The following is a 26650-nucleotide window of genomic DNA, read 5'->3' as shown; positions in this document are numbered from 1 at the left end:
TTTTTATTTATTTATAGATTGCTATTAAGACACGATTTAATTTTTGGAAATATAAATTATGAATAATGATAATTACATTCAAATATTAAAAACAAAATAAATTAATAATAATCATCATTTATCTTTATTTTTATTTCTATACTGTTTTATTTATTTCTATACTATTTAATATATCATTATTATTGCAACATTAAGTGGTGATAGAATTGTTTAAATGTATTAAACAAATATAAATAAAAATAAATAAAAAATGAATTTATAATAATATATAAGAATAATGATGATATCATAATAATAATTATTATTATTAATAATCTTAATTATTTATTATCATAATTTATCTTTAGTTTTATTTATTTCTATACTGATATAATTTAATAACATTATTGCAATATATTAATAAGTGATAATAGTAATAATAAATTAAATAATACATTAAAATATTTGTAAAATAATTTATATATATATATATATATATATATATATATATAAATAAAACAACTATTACATTGCTACTATAATAATAATAACAACAACAACAACAATCATTTAACTTTAGTTTTATTTATTTCTATACTGATATAATTTAATATAACATTATTGCAATACATTATAAGTGATATTAATAATAATAATAATAATAATAATAAATAAAACATTAAAATAAATTATACTGATAATAATAATTATTTTAATGTATTTATTTTTTATATTATTATTAATATTATCAATAATAATAATAATAATAATACAGATGAATAATTAATACTCTTTATTTAATTTAGCTATTAATACATGATTAATATGCTTAAACCAAAATAAATAAAAATAAAAACATTAAATAAAATAATAAATGTAATAATTAACTTTATTATATTGCTGCTACAATAACAATAATAAAATTTATTTTTATTTATTTCTATACTGATATGATTTAATACATCATTACTGCAGTATATTAATATGTGATAATAGTAATAATAATTTTAAAAATAACGAATTACATTACATTTTAAAAATACTTTAACAATAATTATTAATAAAATAAAATGAGTAATATTGTTGATGTTTTTACTACTACTACTACTACAAATAATAATAATAAATTAAATGTTTATTATTATTATCATCATCATTATTATCATTATTATTATAAAATGAATACACGTGTACATATATTATCCCATGAAATTTGTGTTCATACATCCACTAAAAACAAACAGTTAAAAATAAAATTCATTAATTAATTAAAAAAAAATTGAGAATTTTTTTGTTTACAAATGTCACTTGGTTTGATATTTATTGATGTTTATATTTATCTAATAAAAAATAATTCACACATTTCAAGTACGTTTTAAGTGTCCAAAGTTGTCTAAATACTTTTTGGAGCTACTATATAACCAGCAAAAGTCAGTCACAGGACAGGAAATAACAGCGAGTCCAAATGACATGGAGACGAAAGAGAAAAAGAAAAAGAAGAGGAAAGAGAAGAAGTATTAATTGCAATGTTTATACTGGCTTTAGGAAGTTCACCTCACTAATGATGCTCTGAATCATCTCTCTAGTAATGCTAAGAACTACTCAATTATCATAACTGCCAAATTGCAATGAACTTCCTCCACTCTGACCCCGTCCTCCAGTGCCACAACCAACCCTAATCAGGACACATCTGTCAAATATGGGACCGCCATTACCTCGGGACGGGGAGGAGGAGGCTGGGGGACGGGCACGGCTAAAACCGAGACCTGTCTAGGTGAGGTGCAAAGGGGTTGAAAAAATGTTTACTTTTCATGTTCAGCTTTCAGCTACTGGGTCTGTGACTTGAGGAGAAAGATGAAGAGTAATGATAGAGGATAATGTGGTATTCATTTACAACCATGAAAAAGAGGCAGGAAGGAAATAATGATGAGGTATGAAGGATTTACCTTCCTTACTGGACTATAGCTTACATGTGGGTCCACCAAACCTGCTCTACACCACCCAGAATCCGCTCAAAACATTTCTATCCAACCACTGTTAAACTGTGAACATAACTTGATCTGTCTTTACTGGAAGTGGGTCTCCAATGTGCCAAAAACAGCACGAGATGCGAATCAACGCCCAGAGACATCTGTCTGAATGTGTGTGACTGTAGTGGTAGTACTTTAAGGGGGATGAATTTAAACGTATTATTAAGCTACAATAAATAAACTACCGGTCAAAAGTTTGTATTTATTTGGTCAAAAATACAGTGATTTTGCAAAATATCATTACAATTTAAAATAACTGTTTGCTGTTTGAATATATTTTAAAATGTAATTTATTTTCGTGATGAAAAGTGAATTTTCAGCAGATACTCCAGTCTTTAGCATCACATGACCCTTCAGAAATCATTCTAATATGCTGATTTCTGCTTAGGAAGCATTTTTTTATTAGCATTATTTATTATCAACAGTCCATACTTTTGTGGAAACCATTATACAATACCATTCTAAAGCTTGGGGCAAGTAAAAAAAAAAATAATAATAATAACAAAAAAAATATATATATACATTTCCTCAGCAAGGATGCATTTAAATGAATTGAAGTAAAGACATTAAAAGACATTAATTTTATAACAATTTTAAGATACAATTTTACAACAACTAAAAACAATTATTTTAAATTCTATTAATATTTCTCAAAATTACAGTTTATACAATTTTATTATTATTTTTTTATTTTTTTACTTCTTTCTTTTTTTTTTTCAAAATTCTGTTTTATTTTTCCAAATTCCGTTTTTTCAGTTTTAATTGTTCTGGATTCCCTTTTCCATTTTAATTTTTCCTAGACTTTTATTAAATCAAAATAACATGTATAATTAATTGATATAATGAAATTTACACAATTTAACAGCAATTCTTACCAATTTTAATAAAAATTATATTTTTAAGGCTCTATGATATATGTTTTACTTTTTCCTCAAATTCAATTTTATTTTTACCAAATTCTGTGTTTTGCATTCATTTTCTGGATTCATTAAATTTCATTAAATTGTAATAATCAAAAGCATCTCTAATTAACTGATTATATATATATAAAATAATGTGTAAAACTAATGTGTGTTTTTCTGCTAAATAAACTCTGGTAAATAATTTTTTTGGTAAATATTCATAACAAAATAATGTTTTAATCATAAATTTATTAGTAGTAGTAGTACTATTATTACATTAAGTAATATATTTTTGTCACATTTTTTTCCAAATTCCATTTTATTTTCTTCCAAATTCCGTTTTTCCAGTTTTAATTGTTCTGGATTCCCTTTTTTCCGTTTCAATTTTTCTAGACTTTCATTAATCAAAAAACATCTATTTAATTGAAATAATGAAATTTACACAAATTTACAGCAATTCTTAAAATGTGATTCCATTTTAATGGTTCCATTACATTTTAATAATGAAAAGCATCTCTAATTAAATGATTTTATTTTCATTTCTTTCTTTCTTTCTTTTTTTCCAGAAATAATGATAATAAACTCTGGTAAATAATTTTTCTGGTAAACATTAAGCATTAAACAATTGATATATTTCTGTCAACAGTTTCTTTAAGGCAAACTGAACTTTTATTAATCAATAAGCATTTCTAATTAACTCAAATCATGAAATGTCCATAATGTAACCACAATTCATTAAAAGGTTAACAAAAAATACATTTTTAAGGCCCTATGATATACGTTTTACTTTTTTCTCAAATTCAGATTTATTTTACTAAATTCTGTGTTTTCCATTAATTTTCTGGATTACATTTGAATGGTTTTATTAAATTTCAATAATCAAAAGCATCTCTAATTATTTTTGTTTTATTAAAAATGTGTGTTTCTCTGCTAAATAAACTTTTAGTTTTAGTTTTTAAGCTTTTCTGGTAAATATTCATTAAAAAAAACTATGTTTTTATAATAATTTTATTATTAGTAGTAGCACTATCATTACATTAAGTACATCAGTTATTTCTGTCACAATTTCTTCAAGTTAAACTGAACTTTTATTTTGACAGGCTGCTGTGAAGACCATTACGTTTCTGTTTGTATATGATATGACCATAGTTTTTCTCAAAAGAAACGGTATAAGGCTCATAACATGACCAAGATTTGCAAATTCAATGACATTCCGAGTTATACAGTCTTCCAAATCACGGAATATACAATACATTAAAATAATGTCATCATATAAAGAAAATCAGTAGTTGGTGGACTGGTTAGTCAAACCAAGTGCTTTGACACATGAGCCTTGGTGCTCAACCGGAATGTTTACTGCAGCATTACCCGAGGCCTGACATAGGTGCTTCAAACAAGAGGTTGCGGAACACCACCAGGCATATAAAAGCATTATTTCAGAGGTCAGCCCACTGTGTGTGACCCTTTGGGTCGTGTCAAACCCATCAGCGCTGGCACAACATAATCTGCTTATTATCACACGATGCAATTGGAGTGGATGGAAAACACATACACATTCAGCATGCCTTCAGTCCGCTTGAGTTGACCGTGTAATCTCCCAAAGCGCTCCCCCAAAAAAACCGACAGAACGAAGGAGTGCTTCATTCTGCGGCCCATCACGGTAATGTCTGACAGATGTGAGACCACTGGACTGGAGGGTAGGGAACGAGGGATGAAAAGGAGAAAAGAGAGGGACGGATAATTGCAGGTTGCCAATCACTCACCTTTTGGCAGTGCATTCCTTCTGTAACTCCGTCAAAGACTTGCGCTCAGACTCCAGACCCTGATGCTTGCTAGACGACGCCTCCTCTGAGGAGATGAACGCAGACAGGTGGAGAGAATGAAAGAGAGAAAATAAGGGAATGAGGTGAATGAACAGGTAGTCTCGTGTGTGTTTGTATAGGCGAGTAGGTGTGACTGGTTTTGATGGCAGTCTATTAAATTGTTCTGTCATAAACACAGTCTTTCATCATTATAAAAACATTTCCTCTACAGGCAACATAAAACTAATTGAGATTCAAAAAATGCTTGTAGGGGTTTTTTACATAAATATAACCGCTCGGCATTATAATAAAAAAGACGAGACCATATAATCAAAACACTCCTGACTTGAAATTTAGATAACGATTCTCAGAAGCAGGATAAGACACGCTTAGATTACAAAAAGTCTGACAGAATTAAATGATGAAAATGTGACATTTCACAATCGTAAATACTTTGGTAAACTGTTATTGTACTTGAGTACATTTATGGGCGTTTCTTGAACGATGAACTTTCTTCAACTACGTTGACCACGTGAACTTTCAAAAAATACAATTAAAATATTCTGTTCACAAGTGATATTTATTATCTTCATTTGTGCATTTCATCTTAATCATTACTGGGGGCAAAATTGTTGGTTGTCGCAATTAGTGTAAAAATTGTTAAAAATAATTTTTAATTTTTGCACACACATCAAAATGGCTTATCTTGTTAAGATTTTCAAATGAATTGATATTCCATTTAATATCATTAATTTCAAAAATACCTGGGTCTTTAATAAACAAATAACAACGAAACAAAATCTAAGTTTTAAAGGCATTTGAAAAGCAGTAAATACAAAGGCAGACATGGAAAAGTTAAATAAAAAATAATAAAGTAAAATAATATGACCTACATATAACAAAAATGAAAAAAAAAAATTAAATCTGCTCAATCAACATGTAATAAATGTGTCCAAAGCTGAACACACACGTTTGAAACAGAGCTCTAAAAGAAACAATGCATATTAAAACCCCAAAATTACAAAAGTACAAAATAATATTGTCTTTAACTGCCACTCTGTGCTGAAATCCAGTATGTTTGTGTACATTCAAGGAACAGTAAATCTCCATCTGATTGCTGAGTGTATCTCTGCCCAGATTAACTGGCTCTAAGGGTTTTGCTGATGGTGTTCAAAAGACATTTTCCAACCTAGCCTGCATGGCCACATCACCCCCATGTCATCAAAGCATCAGACAGGAGCGCATATGGGTGTGTGTGAGTTTCTGTGGAATGCATGTGTCAGCCCCACTTCTAAGCAATGCTGTTGTGGTCCATTTTTTCAGACATAATATCCACAGAAGAGGGAGAAGAGAGAAAGAGACGGAAAGCAAGAGAGACGAATGAAGACAGGAAGAGGTTTTAAATTCTCTCTACACATGGATCCAAAGGAGGATAGGCTGAAATTTTGGTGTAGCTCAGGGTTCTGTTTTAGGACCAATACCTATACAGTACATGCAGTATATATAAGGTTCTGAATGTCACGAGGGAGCGTAAACGTTGACAATTTTCATTTCTGGGTGAACAATTCCTTTAAAGAGCTGATTCTTGTCTGTTCTTTTCCATTTCACTTACATAAAATAAGATGATGAGGGAAGATCAGAGGAGGTTTTAAATTCTCTCTACACCGATCAAAAGGAGGATAGGCTGAAGTTGTGGTGTACCTCAAGGTTCTGTCTTAGGACCAACACATAAAATACATCTATATATTTACAGTATATCTATATAAAATATTATATATATCTATATAAAATATTATTAGAGAGAGAGAGAGAGAGAGAGAGAGAGAGAGATAGATAGATAGATATAGATATAGATATTGGTTCGGAATGTCAATTTTAATTTTTGGGTAAACAATTCCTTTAAAGAGCTGATTCTTGTCTGTTTTTCTCTATTTGACTTACATAATATAGAGGAGGTTTTAGACTTACACCCACTAAGAGCCTCAAAAATGCTCTTCAGAAACCTGCAAGTGATGTCACGGACACTACGTCCATATTTTTTTACAGTCTATGGGTGTACCTCAGGGTTCTGTCTTAGGACCAACACATATATAGTAAATAAACTGTATATATAAGTACACTTACATATATATATGTAAGGTCAAGATTGCATGAAGATTCTTTAAAATATATATATATATATATATATATATATATATATATATATTTTGTTTTGTTTTGTTTTGTTTTTTTTTTTTTTTTGTTGTTGTTGTTTTTTGTTTTTTTTCCCTTCGGGTAAGAAAGTCATAAGGGCTCGGAATATCATGAGGCAGCATAAATGTTGACAATTTTCATTTTTGGGTAAACAATACCTTTAAAGAGTTGATTCTTGTCTGTTCTTTTCCACTTCACTTAGATAAGATAATGAATAAAAAGATGAAGGAAGATGAGAGGAGATTTTAAACTGTCCTTACACATGGACCAACAACTGGATAGGCTGGATAGGTTCTGTCTTAGGACCAATATGTATACAGTACATACAGTAGATAAACACACACACACACACACACACACACACACATACACACACAAGTCATACGGGTTTGGAATGTCACAAGAGAGCGTAAACGTTGACAATTTTCATTTCTGGGTAAACAAGTCCTTTAAAGAGTTGATTCTTGTCTGTTCTTTTCTACTTCACTTACATAAAATAAGAAGATGAGGGAAGATGAGAGGAGATTTTAAATTGTCTCTACACAGATCAAAAGGAGGATAGGCTAAAGTTGTGGTGTACCTCAAGGTTCTGTCTTAGGACCAATACATATGCAGTACATACAGTATATTTACACACACACACACACCTCTATATCTACAGTATCTCTCTCTCTCTCTCTCTCTCTCTAAATCTAAAATATAATATTATATTATGTGTGTGTGTGTGTGTGTGTGTGTGTGTGTGTGTCAAGATCGCATGAAGATTCTTCAAAAAAAATGTTTGTTTTTTTTCAGGGAAGAAAGTCATAAGGGCTCAGAATGTCATGAGGGAGCGTAAACGTTGACAATTTTCATTTTTGGGTGAACAATTCCTTTAAAGAGTTGATTCTTGTCTGTTCTTTTCCACTTCACTTACATAAAATAAGAAAATGAGAAAAGTTGGGAGGAAGTTTTAAATTCTCTCTACATGGATCAAAAGGAGGTTAGGTTAAAATTGTGGTGTACCTTAGGGTTCTGCCTTAGGGCCAATACATATACAGTACAAACAGAATATGAAGAGTTCAGATGCAAAACCATCTAAAAGCCATCTCGGTCAAAAATAAGATAATGATACTGAGTGAATGCTCCTGACACATATTATACGTCCATCAAATACTTTTACCTCAAACTCACTAAATTCCAGCCTCAGCCCAATCAGAGGTACTAGTACTTACATAGAAACCTATACAAAGTAGCCAGAAAGAAATGCTCATTTTAAAGAAAAACGTCAGATGGATTTAGAGGCTTTTGCATCTGCATCTTTTCATATATAGACACACACATATATTTATGTATATATATGTGATTAAGATTACGTGAAGATTCTTCAAAATACAATTTTTTTTTCCCCAAGGAAGAAAGTCATACGGGTTCGGAATGTCACGAGGGAGTGCAAATGCTGACAATTTTAACTTTTTTTTCCACTTTACTAAGATCAAATAAAAAGATGAAGGAAGATGAGAGGAGATTTTAAATTCTTTCTACATATGGATCATCAAGAGGATAGGCTGAAATTGTGGTGTACCTCAGGGTTCTGTCTTAGGACCAATACATATTCAGTACATACAGTATATACACACACACACACAGACACACACGTATGTATATATATGTATATGTGTGTATGTATATGTGTGTGCGTGGTTATGATTCTTTGAAGGTATTTTTCAAAGATACCTTTTTTTCCCCAATGGAAGAAAGTTATACGGGTTAGGAATGTCACGAGGGAGCACAAACGTTGACAATTTTCATTTTTGGGTGAACAATTTCTTTAAAGAGTTGATTCTTGTCTGTTCTTTTCCACTTCACTTACATAAAATAAGAAGATGAGGGAAGATGAGAGTGGAAAGAGAGAAAATCAAAGCAGACTGTCTGGGTAAAAAAAAAAAAAAAAGAAGAGGCAAAACTGCTTTGTTCTGACCCGCACTTGTAAAAACAGAGAGCGTCTGCTTTATAATACGCCTCACATTCTCTTCTCTTTTACTGCTCTGTGGGATCTCTCTGTCCTAAAGCAAAGCTTGGCGGGACATCCTGGACCCTGGTGCTGTCTTTCTGAAGACATGGGAGGTGTGAACCAGGGAAATTGGATGAGAGATCACTGTCGCTAGAGCAAAGCGGTCCCATATGCAAAGCCTTGGACCTCTCATTAGCACGAGACGGCAGGAAAAAGAAAAAGGGCCAGAGGCAGAGAGAAAGACTGAAAGGTCTACATGCTTTTGTTCTCTGCTTGTTCTCTCTAAACGATCCCCTATGACAAATTTAGCTTTAGTAACATCGCCTCTCTCGGCCTTCAGAGTTGTCAGCACCAGGTTAAGGCCTCCCCTTCGCCGCCCACACCTTTCCTAAAGACTACCGGCAGGAAGTCATCTGCGTTTGCTCTAGAGAAACAACAGCAGAGGTTAAAGGGATTGTTCACATAATAATACAAATTCTGTCATCATTTACTCACCCTCGAGGATGAAAAGACATTTTGAAGAACGTTTCAGCTGTTTTTATCCATACAACGAAAATTTCAGATAAAAATATTTATTGGCAAAGCATTTTTTTTTATTTCGCCAAAGAAAATGCGACAAGTAAGCTAAACCACAAAAAACTGAAGCAAACAGGTGTTGTAAAGACCAAAAGGACTAGTAAAAGTGTGTCCCCCTTGCTCTGTACCAGTATTCTTTTTTTAATATTTTACATTTTCCTCTTCGTTTTCGGAGTGCCTTCGCATCTGACGTTTACTAGCCCACGGTCCCGAGTGCAACTACCGTTCATAACAACGTCAAATCACTTTTACGGGCATAATTTACAACACGTGCGCGGACGTGACGAGAAATTAGAGCGAGGGAAACGGTGACAGGAGGCTTGACCCTGCAAAGCTTTATTCTGCGCTTCAATGGAAACGAGGAAGCGCTCAGTGACCAGAACCGGCGCGGGAGCGCGAGAGCGCATGACTGCAGCTTTGTACATTAAACAGAGATGAGACGTGGTTACACTTAAGTCATTTTGTGCAATTTCTGGCAATCTCCCTTTGTAAGTGGGATAAACTACGGTAGTTTTGGAAGGAGGCTTTCATGCTGTTTCTTAGAGTACAGGCCCGGTTAGTATCACAGCAAATAAGTGGTGACTGACAATAGCTTAAAGGACCATTAGTGTTTAAATGAAATTTGGGTGCGGGGGATTTGTTAGCCAGAATGGGAAAGTCAGGCTTTAACTGAGAAGGACATGATGGGCATGAAAAAAAGTTGGAGACTTGTTCCTATCGAAAACCTCTCCCTGAAGAGAGTGCTTTTTCCCCTTTTCTCATCTTGCTAGTAGTAACCCATTGAATATCTTTTACAGAGGAGATGTTTGCAGAAAAAAGAAACGCAAGATCAAATACACTTTTTTTTATACATTGTCTGTTAACTATAAATAGAAAAACCTCACACGTCGCCAAGATTTGCTAAGTGCATACCATAAGATAGGAACTAATTTCTTCAACACAGAAGAGAAGTCTAGCACGGTAACAAATAAAAAATAATCTGTATTTCATTTTTAATGCAACATAAAGGCCAACCAATCTTTGTAAGTTATTTTTTGGACAAAAAAATGCATTAATACTGAATACTTCTGGTAGTTATAGTAGTGACATACAGTTTTAGTGATGACTAAAACTTAAACTATTAAAAACTATTTTCGGAAATTAAGCTGAAATAAAATAAAAAATAAATATCAGATGAAAAACGTAACCTAAAATACGTAATACTTAAATAAAACAGCCTTGGCAATTAACTGAAATAAGCTGAAGTACTAAAATTACGAAAACTAAAACCATTACACTTAATATCTAAATAACTAAATACTATATTTAATAACTCAATAAGTATTATACACTACCAGTCAGAAGTTTTTGAACAGTAAGATTTTAAATGTTTTTTAAAGTTTAAAACAGTAACATTTTAAATTATTTTTTTACTATTTAAAATAACAGTTTTCTATTTGAATATAGTTTCAAACATAATTTATTAATGTGATTTCAAAGCTGAATTTTAGCATCTTTACTCCAGTCAAATGATCCTTTAAAAATCATTCTAATATTCTGATTTGCTGCTCATTTATTATTATTATCATTATTATTATTATTATGTTGAAAACAGCAGAGTATAATTTTTTCTGGTTTCTTTGATGAATAGAAAGTGCAGAAGAATCGCATTTATCTGAAATAGAAATTTTTTGTATCTTTTTTTTGTTCACTTTTGATCGATTTAAAGCATCTTTGCTAAATAAAAGTATTAATTTCTATAATTTCTTTCTCAAAAAAAGAAAAAATACTGACTCCAAGATTTTGAATGGTATTCTATTCATCAGATAATCCTGAAAAAAAATGTACTCAACTGTTTTAAATATTGATAATGTTAATTAAAAAAAAAAAAAAAAAGTTTACTGAACAGCAAATCAGCATATTAGAATGATTTCTAAAGGATCGTGTGAACCTGAAGACTGGAGTAATGATTCAGAAAATTTAGATTTGATCACAGAAATAAATAATAAAATACATTTTAAAATATATTTAAAAAGCAGTTATTTTAAATAGTAAAAACATTTCTCAACATTACTGCTTTTGCTTTATTTTCTATCAAATAAATGCAGGCTTGGTGAGCAGAAGAGACTTCTTTAAAAAAAACATTAAAAATCTTACTGTTAAAAAACTTTTGACTGGTAGTGTACTTAACAGTAAAACTAAAACTGAAACCATTAAATAGTCATTAAAACATTTGTTATTTTAAAATAAACACCAAAAAATCTTAAATATGAAAAAAATTATAATTCAGCTGTTTTTTAAATTCGTATTAATTTAGGTTTAACTTGATGTACTAAATTATCTACAACGAAAACTGAAATAAAAAAAAAACTATACAGACAAATTATAAACTAATTTAAAATGGCAAAAACACAGCAAAATTACTAACACTTTAAAATAAAATTAAATAAAAAAAAAAAGTAAAATAAAAATGGATTCACAACAAACTATATAGTATCTCAAAAATACTAAAACAACACTGACTAAAATTAAATAAAAATATGTTCAAATTAAACAGAAATGCTTTTAAAAACAACTAAAAGAACTTAAACTTAAAATGAAAATTGTAAATATCTAAATAAAAGCGTACTAATAAATAATATAATAGTACATAAATAATAATAAAATAAACCTGGGTAAAGTTTTTCACAGACTATTTGTGTAATATGTAAGTGGTGAAAGAAAGAAAGAAAGAAAGAAAGAAAGAAAAAAAGAAAAAAAAAAAAAAAGAGAAGACCAATAAATCAAAGAATGAATGAAGCGGGGGTCAAGCGGTGATCATCCTTTCCTCTTATTCCAGTTCAAATAATTTTTTCCCTCAGCTCTTAAAAAGTCTTTTCCTGTGTTTGAATGTGAATGGACCACTCCCTTCAGCTCCAGTCAGGACAGGCTCCTCTCAGCAGAGGCTGTTGGGTAGACGTCATCCATCTAGAACAGACCTTTCCCTGAACTCCAAATCTGTTGTTTGTTTCTACACACTAGGAGGTCACCAACACAATGCATTGTGGGATGGCAAGTGCCAGGCCACTCAATCATGATGGTTGTGCAAGCGTGCGTATATGTATTCTTTATGAACCCACAGTATGCAACCCAACCCTCTAGTCAAACACCAGCCACCACATCAATCAAACTCACCTCTTCGCACTTCCCGCCAATGCACGACGTTTGGCAAATAAAAAGAGCGGGATTCAGAAATCAAACGTGAATGGCAGGACGCGGTGACGAATGGGGCGGGAAGGAGCCTAAGCTTTGGATAAACTCTGTATATGTTCAATGTCCGCCTGCACAGTCTGAATCTTTGATGGAAGCCGTGCAGAGTAACATAAGAGAATAATGAGACCACTAAATCACAACAAACACGGGTGGTGGTGGTCTGGACGGGCCTAAACTCCAGAAGTAGCGTTTTGCTACAAGTGGATTTATCATTGTAGAAACTGACGAAATATGACTAACAACATGGTTTAACTAGGTATGACTAACAACATGGTTTAATTAGGTACACATGTAATGTAAAACTTGCTCAAATGCTCTCCTGAACAGTCGAAGACTGATTACGGAAGAGAAGAAATTGCTGAATAAAGTAGTTTTTTTTGTTTTCTTTGCATGCAAAATGCATTCTCATAGCTTTATAAAATTAAAGGTGAACCACTGATGTCACATTTTAACGACGTTCTTACTACCTTGATGGGCCTTGAATGTGTCAGTTTTCTTGCTGTCTATGCAGGGTCTGTATGACGGTGTTTTAGTGCCACGTTTAGAAATTTAAAAAAAAAAAAAGTAAACGTAAAAGATTACGAGATTAAAGTTGAAATATTTTGAATATAAATTACAAGAATAAAGTTGAAATACTACAAGAATAAAGTCGAAATATTTTGAGAATAAAGTCAAAATTTTGAGAATAAAGTCAAAATTTTAAGAATAAAGTCAAAATGTTTCAAGAATATAGTAGAGATGTTTCAAGAATTTAAATCGTAGAAATTAAAGTTATAATATTTCAAGGGTATAGCCTATATTGCCTTGAACGTGTCCGTTTCATTGCTGTCTATGCAGGGTCAGTACAACGGTGTTTTAATGACATGTTAAAAAATAAAAAAAGAGATTAAATTTGTAATATTTCAAGCATAAAATCGAAATTACGAGAATAAAGTCAAAATATTTTGAGGATAAAATCAAACTTACGAGAATAAAATCAAAATTACGAGAATAAAGTCTAAATGTTTCGAGAAAAAAGTAGAAATGTTTCAAGAATTTAAATCGTAGAAATTAAAGTTACAATACTTTGAGAGTATAGCCTATATGATCTTCAACATGTCAGTTTCGTTGCTGTCTATGTAGGGTCATTACGATGGCATTTTAGTGCCATGTTTAAAAAAAAAAAAAAAAAAAGATTACGAGTTTAATGTCATAATATGTGAGCATCAAATCGAAATTACGAAAATAATATTGAAATACTATGAGAATTAAGTTGAAATTTCGAGAATAAAGTAGAAATGTTTCGAGAATATAGTAGAGAGTTTTCGAGAACTTAAATTGTAGAAATCAAAGTTCTAATATTTTTGAGTTTAGCCTAGATTATCTTAAACGTCAGTTTCACTGCGGTCTAAGCAGGGTCAGTACGACAGCATTTCAGTGGCACTTTAAAAAATAAAAATAAAAAAAATCTAAAACTACAAGATCGAAAAGTCATAATATTGCGAGAATAAAATCGAAAGACATAGAAGTGAAGGGACATCAGAAGGTATGAAAAAAATATCAGTACAGCCTAATTGTAATTGGAGAGATGATTGTCTTACATGCCGCTTAAACTGAAGGGAATACAGCGACCTGTCAAACCACATTAAAGACCCGGTGCTCCCAAACTGGGCCATTTGCATGCACAATAGGCTAAAACATACTTTCAAAATACTATTACTTTAATCTAATAAATTCTACAAATTAATTCTCGAAACATTCTGACTTTATTCTGAAAACATTCGACTTTATTCTCGAAAACAATCCGACTTTATTCTAGAAACAATCCAACTTTATTCTCGAAACATTCCGACTTTATTCTTGTAATTTAGATTTAATGCTCAAATATTACAACATTAAACTCGTAATCTTAGATTTTTTTTTTTTTTATAACATGGCACTAAAACACAGTCGTAGGGTCAGAAAGCTCACAAATTTAATAAAAAATATCTTAATTTGTGCTCCAAAACTGAACCAAGGTCTCACAGGTTTGGAACGACATGAGGGTGAGTAATTAATGACAGAATTTTCATTTTTGGTTGAACTAACCCTTGAATACTCAAACCCCTGATTCCAACAGGATGACGGAATTTGAACACGGCAAACTACACGACTAATGATAAACAATCCCATTTAGAAACATCATTGAGTCTAAATTCCTGAATGACATTATCACAAGACCATAAAATCATTTTGGCAAACGTTTGCTGAGACAGGTGTGTAAAACATGGCAAATGATCTTTACTGCTAATCACTCACCCGCTAAACAAATGCTTACAATGTTTTTTACACGTCATTCAGAAGTTTTGTTTTTCAGTTGGTAGATACAACTTGAATGATATCATTAATGACTGAATACATTACTAATCATAAAACATGTTCTGAATGGCTGCAATGTTGTTGCTTCCCGCAACTTTTTCAGTTTAAGTGAGAACAGGAGAAATATTTGATGCCGGACTTTACTTGAAGGCTGGTTAGATGTAAAACAACTGCCTTGCTCAATTCAAGGCATGGAAATACATTTACATGAGAATGTGGACAGGCGGCGTTTTAGATCTGGAAATACATTTTAGCAGCTGGAACTCTATACGGTCCTCCAAAGTACTGGAACACGCATGAAGTTACATCAGTGAAAAATAAGATGAAGAGTTTCACAACACATTTAGTTTGACACACAGTTTTGGAAGAGAATGTTGCCTGATTTCAGATGTGTGGGGATATGAACCACTGGTGTATAACAGTATAGAGGAAGAAGGAAGAAGAAAAGACTTTGGTTACCTTTCTTTACAAGCTGCGTTCTCTCTTTCTGCATCACATCCATTTCTCTCGCCAGCGCTTTCCTTTGTCTCTCCAACTCGCACCTCAGAATCCCGATACGTAGCTGCATACACTCCCTCTCTTTCTTCTAGGGAAAGAAACAACATGGAGGTAAATTAATTTTTGAATTAAAACCCATTTCTAAACCAACTGCACTGGGTTACTAAATTATTAAAACTACAGATTAGGCATGTTAAAGTGATAGTTCACCCAAAAAAAAAAAAAAAAAAAAAAAAAACATTACCCCATGATTTACTCACGCTCAATCCATCCTAGATGTATATGACTTTTTTCTTTCAGATTAATACAGTCAGAGTTATATTAAAAAATGTCCTGGCTCTTCCAAGCTTTTATAATGGTAGAGAATGGGTGTTGAGATTTCAAAGCCCAAAAAAGTCCATCCATCCATCATAAAAAGTACTCCACATGACTCCAGGGGGTTAATAAAGGCCTTCTGAAGAGAACCGATGCGCTTGTGTAAGAAAAATATCCATATTACAAACTTAAATCCGCAGGATTTAACGCAGCGTGTGTACAACAATTAGTGAAATCTAGAGATTACAGTTTATAAAGTGGTATATATGGATTTTTTCATACACAAATGCATCAGTTTGCTTTAGAAGGCCTGTATTGGTCCTCCGGAGTTGTGTGGAGCACTTTTTATGATGGTTGGATGCACTTTATTGGACTTCAAAATCTCAACACCCATTCACTGCCATTATAAAGCTTGGAAGAGCCAGGACATTTTTTAATACAACTCAGATTGGTTTGAAAGAAGAAAGTCATATACACCTAGGATGGCTTGAGGATGAGTAAATCATGAGGTAATTTTCATTTTTGGCTTAACTATGCATTTTGAAGGTAAATTTCACAAAATTTAAGTCACACCAAAATATTTAGGCATTCAGCATCCTGTGAAGAAAAAATACATTTTAAAATATGTTAATATTGAAAAAACTTTGTGATTATTTTTGGGCTCGTTGACCATAAGAGGCTTCTTTAAAAAAACACAAAAAAAAAAAACATTAAAATACATATGTGACCCTGGATCACAAAACCAGTCATAAGGGTCATTTTTTCAAAATTGAGATTTAAACATCGTCTGAAAGCTGAATAAATAAGCTTTCCATTGGTGTATGGTTATAGGACAATATGTGATAGGACAATATTTGTGATAGGACAATATTTGGCCGAGATACAACTATTTAAAAATCAGGAATCTGAGGGTGCAAAAAAAAAAAATCAAAATACTGAGAAAATTGCCTTTAAAGTTCTGCAAATAATGTTGTTAACAATGCATATTACTAATCAAAAATTAAGTTTTCATACATTTACAGTAGGAATTTTACAAAATATCTTCATGGAACATGATCTTTACTTAATTTCCTAATGATTTTTGCCATAAAAGAAAAATCAATAATTTTGACCCATACAATGTATTTTTGGCTATTGCTACAAATAAACCCCAGCGACTTAAGACTGGTTTTGTGGTCCAGGGTCACATATGTGCGTGTATTTCATATCAGACACAAATAAAGTAGATATTTTTGCACTGCCCTGTAAAACATTTTGGGAAGAAAAGTACATGCCAGAAACATTCACATTAATGTAATAAAAACGCAAGGGATGATTTTTTTAAGCAGATTATGGCAGACATCAGTGCCAGATCTTCCCTCACCCTCTCCAGCACCCAGCACAGATGAGTCCACAGCAGATCTATCTAATCTACATCTACAGCCCTGCGGCTTTCAGGACTGTTAGCGAGCCAAGTGCACTAATGAGGACCAGTGATCTGACAAGGGAGAAAGTGGGATCGAGAGCAGATAGGAGAAGAAAGAAAGAGCGAGAGGAGAGATAACATGCAGGGAAAGTTCACTATGTTTTTAAACTCTATGATTGGTGGTGGTGATCCCTATCATGACCAGAACTACAGAGGTTAATGCAGAGCAGGGCGAAGGAGCATCTTAAAAAAAAAAAAAAACTGTTTGATCCTCAAGGCCTCCAGGGTCCACTGGAGACAAAAACAGAATAAACTTACAGAAAATACATTAATTTGAATTTCCCTTTATATGGAGACATTAATGCAGGGTGTTGGGGAAATGGAGTGAAAGTGATAGCAATGAAATCTTTACGATCTACTGGATCTTGTATTCTTGCACTTGGCAGCTGAGGAAGTGTCAATCAAAGAGATTGAGACAGCACCGCTATCTTCAGATAGCTTGTGCCCTTATACAGCAAGAAAAGACCTAGATCTTGCGTGTTTACTATCAACGACACTGGCACGACAAACATAAGACTTTTCACACATAGATATCTTAAAAATGAACACATGCACGCTACAAGATTTTTACATGGAAAAAAAAAAGTTGGAACTGATACACGGATACTGATTATACTTTTGATTACTGATGATCAATTTTTTTTTACGATATGGATTATATATATATTTCTTTTTACTTTGTAGTTTAAAATTGTACAATATTTTGTGTACAAATAAAATACAATAAAATAAAATTAGGCATCACAACATTCTAAAAGTATGAAAGAAAGATTTTCATTTGAAGATTTAATTTAATAATTGTTCAATTTTTACTTTTTACTGGGCAAAAATTTACGTGCCCAATTAAATATCCTATAATGGTCAATATATCAATATAATCTGTAAAATAAAATAAAATAAAATAAAATAAAATAAAAGAGCTACACAACATTATAAAAGTATGAAAGAGATTTTTATTTTAAGATTTAATTTAATAGTTGTTAAATTTTTACTATTTTAAATATTAAATTGAAGTGACATTACATGACAATAATATAATCTGCATGTATAAATAGGCCAAAATTAACGTGCCCAATTAAATATCCTACAATGATCAATATAATCTGTAAAATAAAATAAAATAAAAGCAAATAAAAGTAAAATAAAATATCATTTCATCAGGGCCACATTAATCAAAAGTGACATTTACATTGTTTTATAAAAAATAAAATTAAAATATCTTTTTTTTTTTTTTTTGGAATCAAAAATCTATCATGGATTCCAAAACAAAATAAAATAAAATAAAATAAAATAAGAAACGTATCACAACATTGTAAAAGTATGAAAGATAAATTTTCTTGTAAAGATTTCATTTAATATTTGTTCAATTTTTACTATTTTAAATATTAAATTGAAGTGACATTACATGACAATAATGAAATCTACATGTAAAAACAGACAAAAATTAACATGCCCAATTAAATATCCTAAAATAAAATAAAACAAAATAAAATAAATTAGCATTTCAACAGGTTTTCAAAATTATCAATCAAAAGTGACTTTTTAAAAAATCTATCATAGATTCCAAAATGATAAAATAAAATAAAATAAAATCAATTTCAGCAGGACCACATTAATCAAGTGTGATGTCTTTAAAATGTCTTTTTTTTTTTAAATCAAAAATCTATCATAGATTCCAAAATAAAGTAAAATAAAGTAAAATGAAATAAAATGAAATAAAAAATAATAAAAAATAAAATAAAATAAAATAAGGCATCACAACATTATAAAAGTATGAAACATCGATTTTCATTTTAAGATTTAATTTAATAGTTGTTCAACTTTTACTTTTTTAAATATTAAGTGACATATTAAGTGACATTACATGACAATAATGGAATCTACATAAATTTACAAAAAATTAACAAAAATATAATCTGTAAAAAAAACAAAAAAAAAAACTAAAAACTAAATTAAACTAAATAAAATAACTAAAATAAAAAATATAATAAAATTTATAAAATAAATTTATAAAATAAAAATTAAAATAAAATAAAATAAAACTAGCCATCTTAACATTATAAAAGTATGACATCTTTATTTTGTAATCTACATGTAAAAATAGGCAAAAATTAGCATGGACAATTAAATATCCTATAATTGTCAATATACACACACAGACAAATCTCAGTTGAAAAAAATAACATTAAAAGTTAGCAAATAAATAAAAAGATCTTCTGAAAAAATTGATTAAACAAAAATTTGTCCAATTAAATACAAAAACCCAAAGATTAGTTGTACACTCGCATATAGATTATCTTCAAACAAAGCACACATGGACTAAAAGCCACAAACCTTTAAGGCATGTTACTTACATCCTCTCACACACCAAGAATCACAGTCTGCTCTAATCGCCAGTAATGAGAAAGTACAGAATAATTCAATTAGTATAGCAATAACCGGTACAGTGTAGTGGGCTGATTGATTGCCTGAAGTGCCCTAATAGACCCAAAACTGACCTGAGGCCAGGGAGAAGTGACAACATGGCTGTTTCAGCGGTGAACGCTCTGATCTGTAATCAGCTTTGCGTAACCTCAAGCCTGAAGGAAAACTCAAAACAGATTTCTGCTCATTAAGCAGTAACCGATACACTTTGCAGGAATTTCAGACCCTCGCTGACCTTTGGTGCGGTCCAGGTAGCGCTCCTTGTGATTGAGAGAGAGTGTCAGCTATTAGTGTAAACGTATCCTGAAATCTGACATGCGGAGAACTCCAGAAACTTGCCAATGCGTTTTTGGAAAGGAAGAGACTTCACAGTCATTCACAGAGACTTAACGAACCACCGAAGAAAGACGTATGATAATATTGCCAACATATGCAGGCTTCAGAAGGCTTTTAGAGTCTTTGGACGGATATTGTGTTGGAAATTGTAACACGAATTAACTTGTAATTATAGCATGTCGTATTGCGTTTGCTGTGCTTTGCGTGTTTGCTCATAAGATATGCTTCTCCACAACTTCACGTCACAATCATTTCTAGCTCATTTGGATTCGAGCATCAGTGAAAGGGGGGGAAAAAAAAGTGAGGTGACTCATTCTTTGCTTTGGCCTACCAAAAAAAAAAACCTGGAACCAAAAAGGCTCATATGCTAAACAAAGTTTGAAAACAGAACGGCAAAACTCCAAAGAAAATGACAGACCTCCAGGATAGTGAGACAGCGGAGATCAATAGAAGGTCCTGTGGACATTTCAGCCTCTGAGAAAACAGCATTTCAACAGGTGGAGAGGCCACCGCCATACAAACACTAAGCACTTAAACATCAAAGCCAGCTGGAGTGTGTGTGTGTGGTACGGGCATCTCTAGTACTGGCGTCTTTATGACTCACGAGAGTGTGAGAGGCCAAATGTGAGTCAAGGACTCTCGTTCTCACTCATTCAGACGATTTCTGGTGTCTTTTTAGGATGCGGTACACATTTCTAACCTAAAAAACATATTTTAGGTTCATTTAAGTTTGGACAAGATGGTGTTTAGCTGTTGGTTTGATAGTTGGTTTCCCAGCTGAAAAGTGCCAAGTCTAACCAACCAGGCCAGGATGGGAGACCAACTAACCACCTAAGGCCGGTTTAAGCCATTTTTAAAGAAGGAATATGACGCTCATGATAGGCCTGCCCTTGACTACAGATTTTTCTGGTCGACTAGTAGTCATTCATTTTAAGCATTAGTCGACTATTAGTCGCACGTTTATTAGTAAACAATATAAATCATAACAATGAGCCTTCAATTGCCTACATAGCCTAATAAGCATTCAAGCGCACACAAAAAGAGTATACCACAGCACACCGGCAGATATAATAATTATGAATGTGGCCGGTAAAAACTGCATTAGAGACTGCATTAACATTTAATAACAGTGCTTTCTTTGTTTTCAGGTTAAGAAATGAAAGCAGCGACACTGACAATGCTTTCTATTTGAACTGGTTCATTTAAAAGTAGACATTTCACTGTCTATAGATATATTTTTCATGTCTGTAAATACTAGGGATGTCACAATACTCAGTATAATATCGAACCGTTCGGTGCGACATCCACGGTTCAATACGTGCTTGTGAATTGCGGTTTTTCGGTTTTGCATTTAAATAACTTCCTTGTTTTATTTCTCTCGGAATTTGCTGTATGTGTGCCCACGGTTACAATTGCTAAAATGAGGAAACACTTCCCTGCTTATATTTGAAAAAGCAACACACACAGAGCATCTTCCATTCTTATGACATGCAGTGATAAGCCTTTCTAAACCTGTTGTCCAAAAAAAGAGTTATAAAAACAAAAGTTATAAAAAACATTATAACTTGTTTTTAATTCACAACATCAGTCGAGTGTTTGAAATAACTTCCTTATGTGATCTGATGTGGATCCTTATCACAGAATGAGGCAGACAATAAATTCTATACTCATATTCTATGTATGTCGATTAGCAATGGCTTATGAAAAAACACAAGATGGCTTGAAAAACATAGATAAACCATATATGTGACCCTGGACCACAAAATCAGTCTTAAGTCGCTGGGGTTTATTTGTAGCTATAGCCAAAAATTCATTGTATGGGTCAAAATTATTGATTTTTTATTTTATCATTAGGAAATTAAGTAAAAATCATGTTCAATGAAGATATTTTGTAAATTTCCTACTGTAAATATATCAAAACTTAATTTTTGATTAGTAATATGCATTGCTAAGAACTTCATTTGGACAACTTTAAAGGTGATTTTGCACCCTCAAATTCCAGATATTCAAATAGTTATATCTCAGCCAAATATTTATTTTTATTTATTCAGCTTTCAGATAATATATGAACCTCAGTTCTGAAAAATTGACCCTTATGACTGGTTTTGTGGTCCATGGTCACATATTTTTGAAGACGAGCGTTTACTGTGATTACATTTCGTCATTCAAAACGTTTAACGTTATATCGTTTTTAATCAGTTACAGCAATAGCGATGCTTTCACCCATATTAGAGAAGCTGGAACGGAACGTAATTAGTGCTACTTCTTTGACGCATTTTTTTTTTGTATGAGGGCGCCCTTTGGCATCGAGTATGAATGAAACTCATTCTATTTTGTGTAAAAATCGAACAAATAATACCTCTCTGAAAAGAAAAATTAAGCAGACATATACTAAACCATGCTTTTTCCAATGTACAGAGGTTTACAGGAGTATTTTGTTAATTTGTTGCAAAAAAACAAAAAAAACAAACCACACTGAAGTGGCAAGATATCAGAACCAAACCGAACCGAAAACCGTGGTTAAAAACCGAGGTACATATTGAACTGTGAACTAACTGTATTGTTGCATCCCTAGTAAATACACAGAGTTTTAAAGTTTCACGTTCAAGTTCACAGAGACCAAGACAGCAGAAAGCGCATCCTGTTTGATTTCATTATTTTACAAAAGCGCAACATTTTGTTGTTCTTGTAGAGTCTTTAGAGGATCGAAAGATGTATTACTTTTATCTGTATGAGCAAAAATGACAGAGTATTTTAAGAGCAAGTGACACTTCAACAGCGCACATTTTTCTAGGTTAGCATTAGATTGAGCTGGCATGTAAAGTTGCTACTACATACATCCTTCAGATGATATGGCATATTTGAGATCGATAAATGATATGCAAGCGTTTGGATGTCCTGTCCGACGATCTGTCCGTCACAGACTGCATGACTTCGCCACTTCCTGTGCATTTTTTTTTTCTGTGATTAAGCGACTAATAAAATTTTGGTCAACCAAGCCTCTGCTCGTCGACTAATGGTTAGTCAACTATTAGGGGGCAGTCCTAGCTCATGGAGACTATTGTAAACAAACTATCACTATTGTTCAAATGTTTGGGGTCAGTAGGATTTTTAATGTTTTTAAAATAAGTCACCCAAAGCTGCATTTATTTAAGTATCTAAATGGTAAAACAGTAATATTGCAAAATATTATTACAACTTAAAATAACCGTGTTCTATTTTAATATATGTTAAAATTAGTGCTGTCAAAATTAGCGTGTTAACGCAGATGATTCATTTTTCCAGTTTACCTGCATTAAAAATATTTAATGCGGTTAACGCAGGGGCGCATGTGCTGTAGCCTGTATCTTTTAATATTAATGCGCGAATGAAACTATGAGCATGCGTGTCAGATTCGCATCACGTTCAGCAGCGGCAGCTCTTAGAGTAATAGCAGCCAAATAACCTAATGACCAAGCTGCTGTGATGTCTATTAACCAAAAAAAAAAAGAGGAAAATCAATAACTTTTGTAGCTTTAAGTATCCATCTATATTTAATTTGGTATTTAGTGTTTGATAATATTATTCCATTTCTGTATATTTCCGATTTGCTGAAGGGCACAGGTAAATAATGGGTTTATGTAAAGATAGTTTTAAGTTTACTTAAATTAGAAGTTGTTGTTTTTTAAAGTCTAATGAATGTTACAATTGGCAGTTCTCAGTTATACTTTAATGTTTAATGGCTATAGCCAATGGTTAAATATTAGAGAAAAAAATTTCCTAGGGACATCAGTAGTATTGATATCAGTAATACTCTCCTTCAGTCATAAAAGAAAATTAACAAATAATAAAAAATATACTGTCTTTGTTGTTTCTAAATTAATTTGAAGACTGAATGTGAAATTATTGCAATACAAATGTATATTTAAGAACTTAATAGGTAAGATTATTCACAATTAATTGCGATTAATTTCAGAAAAATGTGTGACTGATTAGTTAATTTTTTTTAATCGATTGCACTATATAAAATGTCATTTATTTCTGTGATGCAAAGCTAAATTTTCAGCAGTCATTACTCGAGTTTTGTGTAGGGGTCAACCGATTATTGTCACCAATATTAAGCCTTTTTATGGTTATCGGTCATTTTTAAAACTGATTTGCCCATAAAATAATTTAAAAGCATTTAAAGCATACATTTTTTATGCTTTAAATGCTTTTAAATTATTAAATGATTAAAGCATTAAAAGCATTACATTTATTCTTAATTTTGAATTTAATTTTCATTTTTACACTAGACATATATATCAGTTCAAAATATCGGTTATCGGTCTATCAGCATCGGCCCTGAAAAACACATATCAGTCGAACCCCTACTTTAGTGTCACATGATCCTTCGGAAATCATTCTAATATGATGATTTTGTGCTCAAGAAACATTTTTTATTATCATAAATGACAAAAAACAGTGAATCTATTTTTGTGCAAACCGTGATCATTTTTTCAGGATACCTTGACTAACCGAAAAGTAGTTTTAGTTGATCAATTTAATGTGCTAAATTGATAAATAAAATAATACATTTTAAAAGAATAAAATAATTAATCTTACTGCCCCAAACATTTGAATCTTATTCCAATCCTTTATCGTCCCTTCTATACCCTGTTTGCAATCTGAAGCCTTATGAATAAAAGGCAAACAGTTCAAAATACATTTATGCAGAAAAAAAAGAATGTCATCACATTATCAAAACATCTGTGGCATCAACAAAACAAATAATGCTAGACCACAGGTCGTTGCCTATGTAGACAGTGAGGCAGCGCACTATGCTTTGGATCAGAGTTCTGAAGAATTCGAAAGAAGGAGAAAAAAATATAATGTGTGTGTGATTGTGGTTATTCTGAGTGGAAGATGTCTGGGCATTTGCAGCTTACTGAAAGAAGACAGACTTTTGAAGTGTTCATTAACTACAAACACAACTTGAAAACTTTCCCTAACGGCTGCGTTTTTGCAGCTGCTGACTGCCACCTTCAAAAATCCTAGATATGTTTTCCTTTTGCTTTCCATTCTTCTGCAGGATACAGTGAGTGTGGAAAAACAAACAGAGGATTTTTTAGTGACAAGGCCACGGTGATACGTAAAGGAGGGATAAAGCAGTGGGATTCGGGATCTCTAAATCCATCAAAACACGGGATACAAGAACCACCCGAGGACCTAATGACATATTTATGAGGATCTGTGTAATGCAAAATACACAACGCTGAGGCCATTTACCACACTGCTGCCGTTTGTGCTGAGTGACTGGGTACCCTGACTTCCTGTCTGAAACTGAGGGTACTAGCACCAGCATACTGAATACTCATTCTCACCTGCAAAAACAACATTGCAAAAGCCTGAAATATTGGCCGCAAGCTTTGCATCGGCAGATAAATAATTAAAAAATACTGGGAATTATGAACTTATGTTCAGCTGTTCTTTTTAATAGTTAACTTTTAACTATTTTTGAATTTTTTGGATCATCAGCCATCATTTTTTTCAATTTCACCAAGCAGATTACTCAATAAAAACTCTCACAGATCATGTTTTCAGGACATTTTACGTCTTATTTTGATGTAACAAAGGGGTTTTTATCCATGTGTATGAGTTGTTTACTTTCTTTTTTAAATTAGTTAAAAACATAACCAGTCATACCCAATCATGTCACGATGGAGGCATTGCCTCCTCTCACGTGACTTTCCCCCATTCATTTTCAATTACCCCCCAACCAACTCAATGCACGCTTTAGGGTGTCTGTTAAAACTCAATGGGCTCAGGGGAGGCGAGAGAGACTGTAACTTTACCTGTCGCTGTTGGACAATGTTTCTTTGTGATTTATACACTTTTAGATATTCTATTTTGTAACATTGGCATATTATGTACTGTTGTGTACGTTAAAGCTAACAGTACCTACTTTTAGTTTGTAATGTTTTCCAATTGTGCTTTCTAGGACATTTACTAAAGTGAAATGCTTGTCTGTTGCACTGCTAGATAGCTTATCAAAAGCTGGTTTATACTGCCATCCCTCATGAAAGAGTAATTCTGTGAGCTTGGAAACACAATATCCCCACTAGAGAGTGAAGTATTGAATTTTAAATTAAGTTTGACAATCTGCTATAAAATTCTGTCAAGCATACAGCAACTGTAAATTTAGCCTTTTATACTTGCAGAGGTGCTTTACAGAGTCTTACCTTCAGTACTACGTACCAGGTGCAAAGGAAAAGAAAACCCAACAGGCCGGAGAGGATTTATGAAGTTAGAGAACATAGAAAGCATAGAGAGTATAAAAGTAATCCTGAATGAATAAGAGCGCACAAGCAGACCTAGACAACCTAAGAAATCCCACTAGTTTGATTTGTTGGGTCTCACCTTTTCTGTGCAGGACGCTGTTGTCCTCAGTTTCTCTTCAATTTCCTTCCCGATCTTCTGAACGGTCACCTGAGTCTGTTTAATGGCTCTCTGGGCCGTGTGCAGTCTGTGGAGGAAACACACACAGGATGCGTCGCTGTTAGGGTTTAGAATCTGAGGAAGAACTGGTTCCAAGCACTGGAACTGAATGA

General features: G+C 32.3%; 1 protein-coding gene across 3 annotated transcripts in view; it reads right to left on the bottom strand.

Moving 5' to 3' along the window:
- The window catches only part of uvrag (UV radiation resistance associated gene), a 155711-nt gene that overhangs the window by 94428 nt on the left and 34633 nt on the right, over positions 1-26650 (bottom strand). For 2 of the 3 annotated variants that reach the window (XM_051120918.1, XM_051120920.1), the window contains exons 7-9: positions 26460-26565; positions 15503-15629; positions 4675-4759 (exon numbers count right to left, since the gene is read on the bottom strand). In XM_051120918.1, the coding sequence (XP_050976875.1) occupies positions 4675-4759; positions 15503-15629; positions 26460-26565 (318 nt within the window). The remainder of the gene's footprint in view (positions 1-4674; positions 4760-15502; positions 15630-26459; positions 26566-26650) is intronic. The other variant, XM_051120919.1, reaches the window with a different exon arrangement.

Source organism: Labeo rohita, chromosome 10 (assembly GCF_022985175.1).
Source record: "Labeo rohita strain BAU-BD-2019 chromosome 10, IGBB_LRoh.1.0, whole genome shotgun sequence".
Lineage (NCBI taxonomy): Eukaryota > Metazoa > Chordata > Actinopteri > Cypriniformes > Cyprinidae > Labeo > Labeo rohita.
The sequence above is the reverse complement of the archived record's forward strand: the minus strand, read 5'-3'. Positions and strand labels throughout refer to the sequence as shown.